General features: G+C 40.9%; 1 protein-coding gene across 2 annotated transcripts in view; it reads right to left on the bottom strand.

Annotated features, from left to right (window-relative positions):
- Positions 1–17,169, bottom strand: part of ITPR2 (inositol 1,4,5-trisphosphate receptor type 2) — a 2,416,542-nt gene that overhangs the window by 1,270,212 nt on the left and 1,129,161 nt on the right. For both annotated transcript variants that reach the window (XM_044087657.1, XM_044087658.1), the window contains exons 17-18: positions 10,825–10,944; positions 8,411–8,596 (exon numbers count right to left, since the gene is read on the bottom strand). In XM_044087657.1, coding sequence (XP_043943592.1) covers positions 8,411–8,596; positions 10,825–10,944 — 306 coding nt within the window. The remainder of the gene's footprint in view (positions 1–8,410; positions 8,597–10,824; positions 10,945–17,169) is intronic.

Here is a 17,169-nt window from a genome sequence, read left to right as displayed (position 1 = left end):
TCTATAAGGTACATACCTTAACCATTATGCCCCCCCCCAACCTTTTTGCCTAAACCTAAAGCGTAAGGCATTTCGGTCATCACATACATATCATATACCCCACATATTTCATATCGAAAAGCCATGAGTCAAGAAACAATTTCCTTAATCTCTTGCAGATCAAATGATATGATGAGCATATATATGTTTTACCTGTCTTATGGGCACTTTTTACAGTGGTTTACTGATGGAAAACAGCTCAAGCAATAGAACATACTTTAAGGAGGCCTGGGCTGGATAACTGTCCAAAGATGAAAGCCTAGATTACCAAATCCTATAAAATTAAAAAGTCCTGACTCTTGGAATTGTGGTTTAAGCAAGAATTTTTGGTGATGGATAGAAACTGATGACCATGTGGCCACTTCACAAATGTCTGCATTGATGATATTCTAGAAACAAGCAAAGAAACAACCTCTCACAGCAACATTTTTCCATTGAGCAATTAGGGGTCTATGGTGAAACACACTGCAGTCATTAATCTATTTTAAAAAGTTTTGCTCAGAAACAGCAAATCCTCCCTCCTAGAAAAGAAGTGTGCTGAATAGTTCCCAGGTCTCCTGACCTCATGCACTCAGAACAGAAAGCAGCTCAGCTGGCTGGTGCATATCCAAGGTGCGAAGGGGTCACTCACTTTCTCTTTCTCTCTCTTTCCTGGCTTCAGTTCCATGAAAGAATGGATTGATTTAAGGACAATTCTGACACAAATTCTGAGAAGAATGTGGGCTGGTAATAAGAGACACCTGGTCCTTGTGAAAGACCAAATATGTTTCCTTACAAAAACAAGCTTTGCCTGGAACTCAGACAATCATCAAGCATAAATGACAACAGCACACGTGCACACACATACAAAATACAGCATCTTCAAATAGAGACTGGGACAATCCATGATTGCTTAAGACACACCAGATGCACCCCTTAGCACCTTTGTACATATGTTCAGGACATAGCCTGCAGACCAAAGAGCAGCATGCACATTGTAATAAAAATGGTTTACATCTTGAATTTCCTCTACAGCTGCCAGATACTGATGTGACAGAAGACAATCATGTCCTGTGGCAACAGAGCCATAACCCACTAGAAAGTCACCATCCAGAACCTGTTAAGCTTTATGTTCATGAGGGAATGGGATGAAAACAGACACTGAAATGAAAAAGAGGTGACATTAGAACTTTGGCCTCTTTGTAAAACAGTGACAGGCTTTATGGTTCCTCAGAGGGCTCAAGTCTTGGCCTGTCCCAAGTGCACAACTCAGAATATTTTGTTTCCAGAAAAATGCTCTTTCTAATGAGCTTAAGACCTCTATGTTAATGGCCATCCATGGCTATGCTGCAAAGCCACCTGTTCCTCGTGATACATTTACAATTTGGGTTAAACCCATGGAAATATCTTCCACTACCACCTTAAGTCCTGGATAGTAGTGAGGATTGTAACAGCAGCAGCAGCTGGACAGACCTCAGAGGTTTCTCACTAAGAAAGTATAGTGACTCCAAGCCATGATCTTCGTGGAGAGGTTGAAAGCTGTCTCACTTTACTTTGTATCTTGTAGGCCGCTGACAGGCAACTTCTGCCTGGCCTATAGGGCAATCTCTGACCCTGCTGCATTGGAATGCTTCACATCTGCAAGTAAAATGGCACAAGAGTCGCTCACTCTAGGGATCTCAATCTAGACATTAACAGAACATGCTAGAGAGACAGACATGTCTTCCAGAAACTGCTGCTTCTCTGGAATAGACTTCGTATTCACTTAAAACAGAGCTCCTCACTGACCCTATTCAAATACAACTTAGACAATTCAATGGGAGACTGCAAATTCACCCCTGGGGTGGCACCCATGCCCCTCATGGACGGGGGTAACCACTATTGATCACAGAACCACTCTGTTCATAAATTTATTCTGGAAACTACTCAAAAAGAACAAATGGGGATAGTTGGGATTAATATGGTTAGGCTTGTAAAGGCTCTAGGGATGCTAGCCTAATCACCTCCTATGAACCTATGAACAGAGCTATATAATCACATTCCTGCATAACCTGACTGGGAGAGTATGGGAAATGAGGTATACCTGATGCTTACAGGACAACCTGATCTTACAAAAGGCATTTTTTTTAATTTATTTCTAAAACACTGCGACTGGCTAGAAAAAACAAAAGAGACTGATGGGAATCACAACCCCTCTAAAGTGGTTAATGCCCATTTCCTATTTTTATAAGTCCTCAATTATATTCTAGGTCAGCCCATCATGGGACCTCTTCTCAGAATAGATATCCAAGTCTGCACCAGAGACATAGCAGTATAAAACCCTGACTATGGCACAGGTGACAAGTCTGTACAGCAGTTTGGATTCTTAATGGCACAGGTTGGGAAAATGGGCTTGCCCATCCTAGGGGAGGCACAGATACTCAGGACACATTTGCACAGCTGATTTTCTAGGTAGACATCAGGGGAAAAAACATGATTTACTGCCTTTGGTTGGGCAGAGTATCCTACTGACATCAGCCTCCTGCAGAATGGCGGGGTGGTGAAGTCCAGTGAATGACTTACCCACTAGGCATTACTGGGTGGAGCAGGAAGTTGAAAATAGTCCTCTGCAACAGTATGATGATGTCTCATGTAACTTGATGTCCTCACTGGCCTGGCACATGGGCCAGAGTTACTCTGGTGGTATCTAGTCTGGTTTTGTAAACGTAGTGGTTGAGGAAAGGTTCTGAGGAGCATTTAATGGTCAGTTTTGGAAATCCATGAATAAGCAGAGTAAACAGACTGCCTGAGCTCAGCCTTCATCCTTAAAGGCGGATAGCCTCAGTCACTCCATCCTGTACAAGAATATAACAAAACCTGAAATCAGTGTTATAATATTAGCACAAATCAAACTTAAAATATGCTGTACAGAAAAGAGCAGCAGCTGCTCCTTAAGCACAGAATCGGGAAGGTTCGCCAGCTTTTACATGCCAAACCTTTTAGGAAAGGTTGCTACCTGCAGATGAGATAGGTAGTGGTAGGGTCTAAATCTCACTGGCATATGAAAACACTGCTCTGCCTACACAGCCCAAAACCTACTTTTTCTGTGGTAAGGAGAAAATGTGCTCTTGTTCCTGAGAGCTACACGGTACTGAAGAGATCAAACCTAACCTGTATTTGTATGGTTATGAGCTCACTCTACTCTCCTATGAGCTTGGACAATGCACCAGTCTCCTCCAGACCAGACAAATCAGAATCTGAATCTTTCCAGACTGCAGAGACAGCATCCATGAGGGAAGACCTCAAGGGCAGTCCCCCAGTCTGAACCAATGAGTTCCACTGGAATTGGGGATTTCAGTCTGACTGCTATGTAGCCCTCATAGGCCTCTCACTGCTGGCTAACAATGGCTGGAAGCTGAAGTCTTTCAAACTACAACAATCAGAACCAGAATAATCAGAGTAAAATCAAACTATGCTTACTGGATTAGTAAAGAGACAAGATCTCTTCTGAAATCCAGAGACAAGGCATGGACCCACTGGCACAATACCAGTTCCCATACAGACATGTAGGCATATGTAGAACTCCATAATATATCAAAAAATGTGCTAAACTAGATAAAATTAACTACTACCAAAACATACAAACCAAATACGAAAATAACTCCAAAAAATTCTGCACAGCCATTAACAATATTATCCTCCCTGGAAAATCAGGTACTCCCACTCCTACCACAACTAATATTTCCCTCAATGTTGCCACAACTTTTAACAAATTCTTCCCCAAATCCATTCTTGCTCTTACTAATGCTCAAAACTGTCCATCCCTGAACCAAATACCCAAGTACCATGACAATACAGAAGGCTTAACTTTCCAACCTGTCTGCACTGAATGTATTGAGAAACTACTGAAGAAAGTAAAAGCAGCTGATAAACTGCCAGCAGAATTCCTGAAAGTAACTGCTGATGCCATTGCTAATCCTGTGTCCATTCTTATCAACCATTCAATATCTGAAAATTCACTTCCTGAAATCTGGAATATTTCTCACATTATACCTTTCCACAAAGGTGGTAACTTAAAAGAGTTAACTATTGGCCCATAGCAATACTCTCACCTCTGTCCAAACTATTGGAGAGGTGTGTACACACACAACTCATGGATTATCTCAACACCCACAACCTTCTCACAAACACTCAACATTGTTTCAGACCCCATCACAGCACCACAACTGCACTTATGCCATTCACTCACATAGTTAACACCCACCAAAATAATGGCAACTATGTCGCTGCTGTCTTTCTTGATCTCTCCAAGGCATTTGATATGGTCAATCATAACAAGCTGATTAAATCCCTCTCTGACCTAATCTTGGTACATCCTCTATTTCCTGGTAGGCAGCAAGCAGTTCAATAGAGGCAAGAACTATCACCTTTAATACCTCTGTCTCTAGGAAATCCCCAAGGCCCCATCCTTGGACCTCTACTCTTTTCTGTCTTCACTAATAACCCCTGTACTTCTACTCTAGAAGCCTCTAGAAGTCTCAGTCATCCAATATGCTGATGACTCAACACTAATCAGCTCTTCTCCCTCCCTACAAGCCCAAAGACAAGCCTCCTTCCTCTCCATAGAAAAATGGCTCACCAATTCCCATTTAATACTTAACCCCAATAAAACTAAACTTCTCATTTCCAACTATACTAATCACTCTACACCCCCACCCTAATTTACTATCTTTTCTAACAACAAAACAACCATCTCCCCAGTCACTCACACCAAGCTACTAAGTGTAGAGACAGACTGCAACATGAGATTTGATACTCACATCATGCTCACCATAAAGAAAGTACACAAAAACTGGGAGGACTATACAGAAATAAACAATTCCTTAGATACCGTACCAGAGCTAAACTAGCACAAACCCATCTCATCTCTCTACTTCTATATGTCTCTCCTACCCTCACCAATCTTAGAAAATCAGATTTAACTAAACTTAATACCTGCTATAACAAAATACCAAGCTTCACCACCAATAGCGCTTACAAAACACACCACTGCCTAGCCTAGCCCTTAAACAACTCAACTGGCTTGAACTCCCACATCTCCTTCTGTACAACCAGCTCACACTAACCTATAAGATTTTATACTACCTACCCTGAGAAAAACCCTGCATTACAAAACTTAATACACTCTTACTCCAGTACTAGGGTTCTACGCTACAACAAAAAAGCTCTTCTTGAAGTCACTAAATCAAACTACTCTGCAGGAGCCTCCCTCTATTCTAATAACTCTGCAGGGGCCTCCCTCTACTCGAATAACTCTGCAGGGGCCTCCCTCTATTCTAATAACTCTGTAGGGGGCTCCCCCTATACTAATTTACCTCTGCAGCAGCTTCCCTCTATTCTAATAACTCTGCAGAGGCTTCCCTCTATTCTAATAACTCTGCAGGGGCCTCCCTCTACTCGAATAACTCTGCAGGGGCCTCCCTCTATTTTAATTACTCTGCAGGGGCCTCCCTCTATTTTAATTACTCTGCAGGGGCCTCCCTCTATTCTAATTTAACTCTGCAGCAGCCTCCATCTATTCAAACTTTATTGCTAAAAAATGGAACTGTCTGCCCACTAACATAACAGCCACAACATCCTTATCTCAAAATCTCTAAAAACACACCTTCAAACTAATTGGGCTTGCCACTGTGACACCCCAGGCTAGTCCTACCCCACTCTACTCCTGCCCACCCCTATACAAAGTCATCTTCCCTCATTTTCAGGCCACAGACGTCTCTTAATCTTTCTAGTATCATTTCTCAAGCTTCACTCTGTTCTTTCCACACCACTCCTTCTTCCAAGTCATAACAATTGATGTACACTCCATAGTATTATATCCTTCTGAGTGTTTTTACTGATGTACCATCTACTGCATAATCATAACTTTATTTTATGCTCTGTTCATATGTAATCACATGTAATCTTTGTCACTGATGAGCTATTAACCTGTGTTATAATTGGAGCTTTTCACCCCGGGCATCTACTGAAAAAGGACTTGTGTCAAGTCAAACTTTCCCAGTTACCAAATGAAACATAAATGAATAAATAAATAAATAAATAAAATAATTAAGGATACATTGGTAGCAATAAAGTGCAACTTAATGGTGGACTTAGCTGGAAAAGAGTAAGTATACAACTTGGACCAATGGATGGGTAATTAGAAATTCACTCACGGTCTGGCTCCTATGTTTCTGATGGAGACAAGGAGTCAGTAAATTACCACCTACATAAACCAAATTTGTGGCTCACATGTGGGTTGTACAGCTAGGCTTGTAAGGGCCCTAGTTGTCCTTAGCCGAGTATACACCTATGAATCTATGAACCTATGCACACTTATTCATTCACTTTCCACTCATGCTTTGGCACTGGAATGGGATCACATGAACTACCATCCTTCTTAGACTTGCATTTGGGCATCCTTAACTGCCACCAGCTTGAGTGAATTCAGGTACATTTCCAGCCTAGGCATAAATGTCAGAGCCTCAATGTCACTCTTGTCACTAAGGTAACACAGACGTTGACAGCACAGGTCCTAGCTGCCCATCATCCACTGTCCGCAACACCTCTTAGATGGCTTTATCATTCTAGGAACTGAATACAGGAACTTTTCCGTAACAAATATCAGGACTGTGATAAGAAATGTGCAAGCTACAAAAATGAGTTGCACAGGACAACAGCTACTATCATAATTATTAGTATAGATAAAATGACTTAGTTTGCCTCTATTCTTTCTAGAAGTTCGTATGTATATACGCACACTATAGCTGTGGCATGACATCATAAGTAGCTCTTTGTCCCTTTCAGTTTCTTTGACATCATAAGTAGCTCTTTGTCCCTTTCAGTTTATTTGACATCATAAGTAGCTCTTTGTCCCCTTCAGTTTCTTTCCTTCTAATGTCAACACAACCCTACTGTACACTGGCCTTTCAACACCAGGAGGTGTGCATGCCAACAAGTGCTACAGGACAGAGAAATACTACCAAGCTGTGGGTAGTAGAACAGGAAATTCCAAATTACCTACTGAGGAAGGCCTGACCAACTTGACCAGACTGGTCCAGAGAGTAAGAAAAAAAAAAAAAGAGTTTGTTAAGGTTTCCATGAAATACACAGAACTAAAACGGTATTTTGATTACAAGTAGCATTTAAGAAAACAAAGATATAGAAACTAAATAAAGGGGGTAACAAAGGAATCAAGGTAGAACTTAATGGAAATGTGTGCTTATAATGTCATCCAGTGGCAAGGTAACAGTGAGACTGTAGAAATCCTCTGGTAAACACTGCAAAAGCGTTTAGAAATCAAAGAAAACCAAGGCAAGCTATATAAAAGTAATTAGTTCCAGTTACGTAAGGCTGGGCAATAAAATAGAAAGCAATCTTTAAATTAGTTCAAAAAAACATCCAGGGTGAAAAAGCCAGTACAGATGGAGTGGAAAGACAATAATCACTTGCCTAAGAAAAAAGTTGCAAAAGAAAAAATACTTTACATAATAAATTACAAAACTGATGAATTTGTAGTGAGATATTTATACTAAACCCTATCGTTGGTATCCAGCAACCACTCAGAATATACGTTCCACTTTTTTATTTATTTTTTTTGAAATGCATTTGATTTCATAACTTTAATCTGGACAAAAAGCATTCATAAAGAATGCACTTCAAACAAGGAAGGTGAATTGATATACAAATGCATTATGTATGAATATACACACACACAGACACACACACATTTACTCGTACACACACACATACACATGCACACACATTTAGTCGTACTTGTGTGTCTCTGTATGTACAATATTCACTTACTTACACTGCCGAATTACTTTAGAAAACAATATCAACTTGTAACTCTATACTAGCAATTTCAAGAGATAAGATGCAATTTAGATTTACAGGTGCACAAATGATTCTCAAATCACAAACACATCTGTTCATATTCCTATGTCACTGTTAAAATGTCAGTGTCTTTCTTCTTGGCCCCTAATCTACATCAGTCTTAAGTAATCCTCCGTGAGGTTTCCAATGCCCTCCCATGAAAAACTGGCATGTTCACTCACACTTGATTACCAAAAAAGCACACCACCATTTTAATGACTCTCAGTGTTACCATTTTCTTTCTGTAATTGACTGCACTTGTCAGTTCCTGCATGCTTACTACCTGCAAAAGATTGGTATACTTGAACAGCATGGAATCTGTTTACATTTTAAGTGGCTGTTATCTGCTTCAGCAAAGCACTGGAGGGTTACATAAACACACACAAACATACGTACACACACAAACATACAGATACTCTATACATGCAAAACTGAAATGATTTCCAGAATATCTTACAATCAATATACATTACATTTAGCTGCTTAATTAAGTTACCTATAGTATGTAAGGATTTCTGTGGAAGCTTTATTCTCCTCCTTAGCTTCTAATGCAAGCTGTCTAATAGTCTTGCCATGAGGTTCCTTATTATGGTCGATCCAGTAGAGCCAAACTTCCTCCTCTTCAGCTTCATCCTGTTGCATTGAGCAGTCCAATGGCATATCTGTCAGTGTCGACACAAATCTTGGGGGGGAAAGGTAGAGTATGATTATGAGTATAAATCTAATTGCCACACTTTTCCTTTTACTTTTATACTGTACATCTGGATACGGCAGTCAGTTTAGTTTTAATCAGTGACTGAAGCAATAGGTAGGCAAGTCAGAAATAGATACATAAGATGCAAGACATGAAAGCAAGATATTTAAGTAGAATGCAATCTCTTGCTTGGAGAAAACACTGTGTGTGCATGTTATAGATTAAGAAAATAAAATTTACACAGAACAGGACTGCCAGATTACAGACAGAGAGACAGATACACACACACACACACACACACATACACGTATATAACTGTTTTAATGATAAATATTTCACAATTATGGGACAGATTCAGATGGTAGGAAACATGACTGCATTGTTCTCAAATGTCTAGAGGAAACAAAGCATGTCCCAGTCATTAAGGTTGCCAGATGTTCTACTTACTGTTTTACACGGTATCACAACTGAGGAAAAACATCTGGCCTGCATTAACTTTGGTGGGCTAACTGCAACCCTGGAGTTGAATATATAAATTTATGATAACTGCTTAGAGTTCACTGGTGAAGTTTATTTCCCCCATATGGATGTTAGGTTGATTGACAGATATAAATGGCAGCCAAAAAAACAGGCAAACTAATTCACAGCGGTTACCTGAAGGACACAAAATCAAGACAACCAGGCCATGTACATGCACATTATATCAGTGTGCACCATATACACAGTAAGGACTGCCATGTGGGCTCCAAGTCTGCAGCATACTGCAGGAAACTATTTTTACATGCTCAAGCCAGCAATTTCTTAATCAGTGAAAGTGTGCAGTGGTACCAGAGGTCTGCCATCTCAGACACACGTATCTCCTCCAATGTCACAGACCTGCTGCCCGACATGAATCACTGGTTGTTCCTACTGTTTCAGTGGGGGGGGAGCTAGTAGAACTGTGAAAATTATTATACTTCTGAGCATAGTCTGGCTGCTCGTTTCTTTATTACATTCAATCAAGATGATATGTATACTGGAAAGAGGCATAATCCTTTTCGTAGCTTGTTAACCTGCAAATCAAAGCTGACATCTATCTGAGTGTGCTAAGCCCACTACTAGCATCCCAGCCAACTACAACTTCTGTATCACCAAATATCAGAAGATAAAACAGTGCATGACATGATTTGACACAATGTTCCTTTTTGTGTACAAAGAACAACAAGGTACTATGCTAACCACAGTTCCCTGACTTCCTTTTTTAGAAAGTAAGTCTGCCCACCAAATTCAGCATTTAGAGCCTTTAACTGCAAATCAGTTTCTCAACCTCGTTGACACTCTTAACAGTCTCACAGCTATCTACCTTCCTGTTCTCACTCTCTGTCTGCCGACCTATCTTCAATCCCCAGGCACAAGCTTACAAAAGGCAGTAAAACCTTTTGCAGTTTTAAGCCATGCCCTTTGAATAAACTGCTTTACTCACTGAAGCCCCAGGCTTCCCTATCTGCAATATTTCTCAGACTCCCATGACAATTTCCACTTTAATACCAAATGCAAATGTCTGGGTGCCATAGCCTGAAAAGTATCATGTATAAGATATCATCCTTAGTTGTCTCAGAACAACTACCCATTTTGAGGTCCTGTCCTAGTAACTTGATTGTAAGAATGATGTATGGTGAATCTTTGTTGTGTATATCAAATAAATGTCCTTGCACTGTATTTTGGTCTCCTGTATGTATTTTATACTTACAGTTTTCCTTCTACCTGGGATATGGCTTAAAATCGTCTTTAGAGGGTCAGCAAACCACCTAGTTAATAATGGAATAAACAAACATATCACAACTAGGCCTCTGTCTAAACTCACAGTGCAAGCACTGCAGGCAGATGGCCTTCCAGTTTTCTGCCAAAGCTGTCATTAAATTAGTGATATTCATGAAAATTAAAACTTGAGATCAGCTTTCTATACCCTAGTGTCTACAACACAATGACAATATTATCTCCTGTCCTGATGCTGTCACTACAATTATAAAACACAATACTGCATCGACAATTAAAACTTAATTTCTTTTTTTAGCAAAATAATTATTTTTCTGTTTTATAGGATCATCAGCACACTGTTAAAAGAGCAAACCCGCCAAACTACCCATGTAGGTATCGAACACCATCTACATAAGTGTTTAGTGACCATAAAAGAGATTATTTGAACAGTATTTATACAACATTGTTTAACAGCTTACTTTGTCTGAATGAGAATGTCAGCATTTCCAGGACTTAACATGAATTTACAGATGAGCTCCTGTGTTACCGGGATAGCAGCTTTATTTGATACACACAGATCAGATAAATAGTCCAAGAATCTGTCAAAAAAGCACAGACATGTTTAAAAAATCAGCTAATAAAGGAAACACATTCTATAAAACAAATGAGACCTCAGGGATATTCATGTGCAGCATAAAGAATGAAATTATTTAAAAGTTCAGCTGATGCCACAATCTCATCTTTTATTTTTATTACATGTAGCTTGACATAATGAGACATTTTTCAAAAATACCTGCTAAACTAGCCACATTTGAGAAAAACAAATCTATAATCATTTTCTTGGAACAAGTAAATCTCATATAACCGTTATTCATAAAAATCTGAAACTTGTTTTCACAATTCACATTTACAGGCATGGAAAGAATAACAGCATCGGGGGTAGAAAATAAACATTAGTCTGAAAAATGTGTCAATATTATATTTTCACATGAAAACCATAAATAGTATTATTTTTATTAGTAATACAGTAGTTTGGCAATTGATGCAAATATAGCAGTTTGACTATAGTTGTACATGAGGTAGTGCTTGTTTCATAGCTGTACAGCAGCAGTAGTCATTTCAGACTTCAAGAGTAGAAAGCCACCGTCCCCCCTAGATGGGAGCTCTGGCATTGGTGACTTAATTAACAATTGTTCCTGGCCAGTTCTTTCAGTATGACACCATTCAAACCTTGGTCATTCAAAATGAATTTAGAGCTCTGTCCCTCAACACCCGGGCCTGACCCCATAAAGAATGATTTATATAAATTCATTGGTTGAAGACTTCCCTTACTGCACTATAGTGCGGTCTCGGAGTTGGTATATTTAAAGAGCGGGGGTATGGGGGTGCAGGGGGTTTGGATTTTTTATTTTTATTTTAGATATGTTCAAAGTTTTATAACTTAGAACATTTAAATTTGATATTTAAACGTTCAAAGTTATAAACCTTCAAATATATGATATAGACCCGGGCAGCAAGCAGGGCTTTAGATGTTTATACCAAATGAGCCACAGTAGTACAAATCAGACTTGGGTCAATACATCCAACATAAGCTGAGAACAGGTTCCTTTACATGGTTTCAATAGTAAACATCAGTGTTTATAATTTAAGGTTTCTTAACTTAATACTTTACAAGCTGAATATACAACTGGGTAGCAGGTTTCTCCTGAGGTTTTCCCTGCAGATCTCTTTCAGATAGCATGTTAGTCAAGGTCTTTAAAACACATTACATGTGTAAGACATTCTGTCCCACATTTGGATGCTCTTCGTCTTTCACTGTTGCAGTCATTACATTTGGGTAATCTGCTGGCAGGTTGCCCTCAGTCAGCCTGATTAACAAAGTCTTGGGTCCTGCGTCAGTTGCTGTCCCTTCTTCCATGACGTCAGGTCGTCAGGGGTATAAAATATGCATCTGACGCCATTACATCATTCTTTCTTGCCGTGCGGTGCCCGAAGCAGAAGCAGTTTACAAGTGCCGGTCAGCCAACTCCTGAAATTTTCGTTTTCGAGTTTCAAAACCGAAGCCTTCAACTTAAAGCCAAGTACCCCATTGGGGAAACTTTTTCTTGCTCCTTCCGATGTCAGTAAAAGTTAATAATTGCATTACTTGTGGAAAGCAAATATCTCACAAATATTTTCATTCGTACTGTATTATTTGCCTAGGCCCTGACCACGACGTACCTTGCTGTTGGTTTTGTGCTTTATTTAATCAGCACACTATGCATCGTTGGTACATTTTTGCCTCTAAATATTTAGGTTCACGGTTTAATTATCCAGAAATATCATCGGTTAGCCATCCGACTACCGGGATTCTGAAAAAACGCAAAAATAAAGATAACGACAGGCCACCAAGGTCCAAAACTGCCGACGACGCTTCTCCTAAGCCAGTCACCAGTACTCAGTGAGGCGCTTTCGCAGCCCCTGATACCCACTACTTCTGATTCGCAGGCCTCTACTGAGACCCATTCAGAGTCCGGGATGCCACAAGAGGCTTCACCTATGGAACCCGCGGATGTCTCTACATTGGATGGGTCCAGAGCCGCTGTGCAGGCACCGGCTTCTGAGGGTGTATTCAGGCCTACAGACTTGCATATTAAATCGACTCCACCTTCATTACTAAGGCCTAAATCTCGATCTATGTCTAAAAAAACAATGCCCAGGCCACATGTTCAGGCCCCTAGGCCTAAAAAATAAATTATCAAAATGGCTGAATATCGAATTACTTTAATCAGGGGTAGTCAACCCCCCCCCCAAGAGGCCTAGGGCTGAGCTTAATTATGAATCTTCTGATCAGGTTTCTGTTTCTTCTGACTCTTCTAATGACCTGGATTTATCCATACCTACTTATGAGGATTCTGATGCAGAGGATTCCATTCCCTCTGCTTCCCCTCCTGAGGATTTTTCTTTTGGGGAAACTTTACATACCTTAAGGGAGCATTTCCACTGGGAAAGTCAGGAATTTTCTGATTCAAAAAAGAGGCTTAGGGATTTCCTTCTTCTCCCTCAGCATAGGCCCTTGGCTATACCTCCTGTACTAGACATTGTTGATGTGTTTTCGGAATCCAGTATGGTCCCTGATTCCCTGCCTCCAGCTCCTTGTAAACCTGACAGATACTACAGGGTTCCTGAGTCTCACAAGTTCCTTTTCAAAAATCCTGTTGCAGATTCAGAAACCATTTCTCAGGGGCCCAAAGGCATCAAGGCTTCTACTGCTAAAAAATGTATCCCTTCTGATAGAGACTCCAGGGCGCTGGATAGATGGGGTAATAAGGTTTATACTTCTGCAACCTTGGCAATCAGGGCTTTAAACTGCCAATTTCATATGTTAAAATATCAACAGCATATTATTGGACTGCTTAAACAGAAAATGATGTTGATTCCTGACTGTGTGGAAAATAAAGATTTACAGGATTTATTGCATTCTGCTGAACAAGTTGGAAAACATACTTTGCAATGTGGTTTTGATTCTTTAGAGGCCTCCTGCAGGGCTGCTGTTACTGGTCTGTGCTTAGAAGGCATGCTTGGCTTAAAGAGCAGTCTTTGCCTGATCATGTTAAAGCAAAATTGTTGGATGCTCCTTTAAATCAGGACCATCTGTTTGGCAATAAGGCTGAAGAAGTTCTAAAAAAGATGGAAGATAAAGCTAAATCTATGCAAACTGTTAAAGATTTCTTACAAGTGCAACCTCCAAGATTTAGTAGGCACTGGCCTACTAAGAATTGGTCTTTCCCTTCCAAATCCTCTAAAGCCAAATCCAGAAACACCAAAAGCACCAGGTTTCAGTCCTAGGGGACTCTCAGAACTAAGCAATGGGGGGCCTCCACTTCCAAATCCGGAAATAACAAGACACCCCCTTATGGTAAACAGTCTCAATGACTTCCTTTTAAAATTACCAAGCACTTACATTTTAGCCACCCCTTTAGGGGGAAAGATTGCTCTTCATGCAAAGAACTAGGAACTCATAACCCAGGACAAATGGGTTTTAAATATAGTGTCCCAGGGATACAGATTTCATTTCTACACGTTGCCAACACCAAATGGGTGGCCAAATCTGCCCCCAAATCAGTGGGCAGAGGCTCAAAAACAAGTACTTTCCCTCTTGCACATGGGGGCTATTCAACTGGCACCAGAAGAAGAAAAGGGACAAGGTTTCTATTCCAGGCTTTTTCTGGTACCCAGAAAAGACAAATCATGGTGTCCAATTCTGGACCTGTCTACTCTAAACACCTTTCTGGACATTCCAAAATTCAGGATGCTGACTATTCACCAGTTACTTCCTATGCTAGGCAAAGATGCCTGGTTGGCAACTCTAGATTTAAAAGAAGCTTACCTGCATATCCCAATCAGGGAATCTTGCAGAAGATACCTATGCTTCAAAGCAGGCTACTTGCATTATCAGTTCTCTGCACTGCCCTTTGGCTTGTCTACTGCTCCCAGGGTATTCACAAAGTGCTTGGCTCCAGTTATTGCATTTTGCAGGCAAAGTAATATTCAAATATATTCATACCTAGACAGGGTTGCCAGACGTCCCTATTTGGGCGGGACTGTCCCAAGATCAGCAGCATGATCCCGAGTCCCGCCCTGCCGGTTTAAATCCCGGCCAGCCTCCGCTTTGTTTGTTTTTTTTTTTTTTTGATTGTCCCGTATACCTGGCATACGGGCCAATCAAAAATTGCTAAACACGAGTTCTTGTGTTCCGCATTAAACACGAGAAGCTCCGTGATTTTTGATTGGCCCATATGCCGGTATACGGGCCAATCAAAAATCACTAAACACGGAGCTATTTGTGTTGAATGCGAAACTGCAATGCATTAAACACGAGAAACTCCGTGTTTAGTGCAGAGCTACTGAGTGAGCTCAGTTCTTTAAAGTGGAACTCTGTTCCGCATTAAAGACCTTTTTTTTTTTTTGGTCTTCAGTTGCTGGAAATCTGGCAACCCTGTACCTAGACGATTGTCTAATTCAGGCAGAAAACCAGGGCATACTTCTAAATCATCTGGTGTTTGTAAAAAGGGTTCTAACTTGTCTGGGGTACACCATAAACAAAAAGAAATCACAACTGGTACCCTCCCAACAGATCACATTCCTGGGTGCAAGCTTGAACACAACTGCCCAGATGGCTTTCCTCATGCCAGAAAAGCAAATTCATTTGGTAACTTACTTCAAACAAGTGGCCACAAAAACCCTGCTATCTGCAAGACAAATACTGCAAGCCTTGGGTTCATGGTCTCCTGCATTCTTCTAATTCCATATGCAATACTGCATATGAGGAAACTACAACAGTACTTAAAAAGTCTATGGAGTCAACATTGTCACAGCCTGGAAACAATGATTCCTATCATACCTTGCCTACGCAGAGGCCTGCCACCAAAACAAGGGATTGTCATTCACACTACCCCCTGCCACCCAAACCCTAACTACAGATGCATAAGACTATGCATGGGGGGCTCACCTGACAGGGAAGTGCATTCAGGGCAAATGGAACCCAAATCAAATGCACCTACATATCAATCAAAAAGAAATGTTAGCTGTACAGAATGCTCTGACAGCCTTCAAGGACTACATTCTTCCAGGACAACTAATGGTAAAAACGGACAACACCACGGTTATGTGGTACATAAACAAGCAGGGGGGTACACATTCTTACCCTCTCTGCAGACTAGCCATGGCATTGTGGAACACAGCCTTGAACTACCAAGTGCACCTACAAGCTCAATTCCTGCCAGGAAAATTGAATACACTGGCAGATGGACTAAGCAGAAATCTCATGGACCCACACAAGTGGAAACTGGAACCATGGATTTTCAACATGCTGACAAGAAAATGGGGGGCACAGGCATAGATCTATCCCCCCCCCAGAACTACCAGTTGGACAAGTTTTACAAAAGGACTCCCCACAAAGAAGCCTGGAAAGTGGATGTTATGTCCTTCAGCTGGAAAAACCTATCAGTCTACGCCTTTCACCCACTGCCTCTGCTCTCCAAAGTTCTGCTAAAAGTCAAACAGGACAAACCAAGAATGATTTTGATTGCTCCAGACTGGCTACGCCAACACTGGTACCCACTCCTGTGCAGTGTGTCACAAATATCTCCATGGCACCTGCCTCAGACCCCTTCCTTCCTGTCTCAGCAGGAGAACCAAATTCTGCAACCTCAGCTTCCAACATTGAACCTTGCAGCCTGGCTAATCACTTAAATTCACCCTTATCATCCTTCAGCAAATCTGTGATGGGTATCATCTTGGAGGCGAGAAGGCCTAGTACTAGAAAATCTTATGCTGACAAATGGAAAAGATTCTGTGCCTGGAACCAATCTTTAGGGATAAGCACAGTAGCACCCAATTTATCTCAGATTTTGCAATACTTAACTGAGATACTTCACAAGGGCCTGTCTTCTTCCTCTATTAAAATCCACGCTTCAGCTATTTCAGCTCACTATAACACAGAACCACCCCTCCTCTCTCATCTCCTGCTCAAGCAGTATCTCAGAGGGGCAAAGAACTTGAGACCAACCAGGAGAGCCCTTATCTCTGCCTGGGACCTTAACTTTGTTTTGGAGAAGTTCACTCTACCTCCTTTCGAGTCAGCTACTACTGCAGACTTAAAATGTCTTTCTTGGAAAACAGCCTTCCTTTTAGCAATCACTTCAGCTAGAAGGATATCTGAATTACAGGCTCTTATGGCAGTGGAGCCTTTCATCATCTTTCATGCGGACAGGGTATCTCTGAGGACCAATCCATCCTTCATGCCCAAGGTGGTTTCCAGTGTGGCTCTTAATCAGTCCATT

Source organism: Protopterus annectens, chromosome 11.part0 (assembly GCF_019279795.1).
Source record: "Protopterus annectens isolate FY-2018-M chromosome 11.part0, PAN1.0, whole genome shotgun sequence".
Classification (NCBI taxonomy): Eukaryota; Metazoa; Chordata; order Ceratodontiformes; family Protopteridae; genus Protopterus; species Protopterus annectens.
The sequence above is the reverse complement of the archived record's forward strand: the minus strand, read 5'-3'. Positions and strand labels throughout refer to the sequence as shown.